Source organism: Castor canadensis, chromosome 1, assembly GCF_047511655.1.
Source record: "Castor canadensis chromosome 1, mCasCan1.hap1v2, whole genome shotgun sequence".
NCBI classification, from domain to species: domain Eukaryota; kingdom Metazoa; phylum Chordata; class Mammalia; order Rodentia; family Castoridae; genus Castor; species Castor canadensis.
In genome coordinates this window covers 190,089,923-190,091,782 of record NC_133386.1, presented here as the reverse complement: position 1 = coordinate 190,091,782, position 1,860 = coordinate 190,089,923, and the positions used below count along the sequence as shown (strand labels likewise).

At 36.6% G+C, this 1,860-nt stretch overlaps 1 protein-coding gene across 1 annotated transcript; it reads left to right on the top strand.

Moving 5' to 3' along the window:
- Positions 1–294: 294 nt before the first annotated feature.
- LOC109680563 (olfactory receptor 4A5-like) lies at positions 295–1,245 on the top strand. Its single transcript, XM_020155366.2, has one exon. It carries the CDS (start codon positions 295–297, stop codon positions 1,243–1,245), a length of 951 nt encoding a protein of 316 aa, XP_020010955.2.
- Positions 1,246–1,860: the final 615 nt, after the last annotated feature.

Here is a 1,860-nt window from a genome sequence, read left to right as displayed (position 1 = left end):
CTTAAAGACTGCTTCTGCTAGTTGACATATTTATGGTTTATTGCCATTCAAGTTTCTTGAAAAAAGGAACGATTTTCTTAACCCAACAGAAATACACGTATTCACAAACCATATAATCTCCTCGGAAGCTGAGCTCAATATATATTTAGGAATTGTTTGCTGCAATGTTTACTGTGGAAGATACTGATGAAGATTGTTCCATGTCAGAACAAATTCATGGTCCTGTCCACAATTTCATGGCAGGTCTTGTTCTACTGATCTCTCATCTCTGAAGAAAACCTTACAGAAGAATAAATGATACAGAGTAACAATGTCACAGAATTTGTTCTCCTGGGCTTCACTCAGGCTCGTGATGGGCAAAAAGCATTATTTGTCTTGTTTTTACTCATCTACATTGTGACTATGTTGGGGAACCTGCTCATTGTGATGACTGTCATTGCCAGCCCATCTTTGGGCTCCCCAATGTACTTCTTCCTTGCTTATCTGTCACTCATGGATGCTCTTTTCTCCACAGCCATTTCACCCAAGTTGATTTTAGACTTGCTCTATGATAGAAAGACTATTTCCTTTCCAGCTTGCATGGGCCAACTTTTTATAGAGCACTTCTTTGGTGCTGCTGAGATCTTCCTTTTTGTGGTGATGGACTATGATCGCTATGTGGCCATCTGTAAACCACTGCACTATTTGACCATCATGAATCGACGGGTTTGTATCTTCTTGTTAGTGGTGGCCTGGGCTGGAGGTTTTTCTCACTCTATGGTTCAAATTGTATTTGTGTACAATCTCCCATTTTGTGGTCCCAATATTATTGATCACTTCATCTGTGACATGTACCCACTGTTGGAACTTGCCTGCACTGACACCTACTTCATAGGCCTCACTGTGGTTGCCAATGGTGGAGCAATCTGTATGGTGGTCTTTATCCTTCTCCTAATCTCCTATGGAATCATCCTAAACTCTCTTAAAACTCACAGTCAGGAAGGGAGGCGCAAAGCCCTGTCAACCTGCAGCTCACACATCACTGTTGTTGTCCTCTTTTTTGTTCCCTGTATTTTCATGTATGTCAGACCCATTTCTAATTTTCCTATTAATAAATTCATGACAGTTTTCTATACAGTTATTACTCCCATGTTGAATCCTTTAATATACACCTTAAGAAATTCAGATATGAACACTTCTATGGAAAAACTCTGGTTTAAAAAGTTTATGGATCGAATAAGAATGTCTCTGTACAGAACAGGATAGTAATCACAACTGGCAGAAAACTCTTGCAAAGGTTGACGTGACTTACTAAATCTATTCTATCTGGATGATTCTCTTTATTCAAAGTCCTCAAAAAAAGAAAAAATATATTATTATTTATGAGTATAAATAAACTATAATTGAATTTCTGGAATCTAATACAAGGCACAGATTTACTATGTTACATATAAAGATATGAGTATGCTCACATTGCAAATTTATTATCCCCAGTTTACATTTAAATATAGTGTAAAAGAAATTGGTTTATTCTTTCCAAAGCAATACAATAATCACCCCTTTGAAATTTATCATCATGTACATTTATGACAAAAGTATGTGTCTAAAGCTTAGACAAAGTTCTGGGAATAAAAAGAGGTTGACAAATTGTATTGTTCATTATTTTATCTCCATGGCAGATTTATATACCTCAATTATGCATAGTGTCCTAGGATTATTTCTCTTTTGCAGAACAATACCTATGCATTTTAAATTCGAGGTATTTGGATGGCAGATGGTACTATGTTTAGTAATGACACTACCAATGAATAGTTTTGTTAGATGGGATGGACTTGATAATCTGTTTTGTATGTGTGTGTGTGTGTGTGTGTGTGTGTGGGT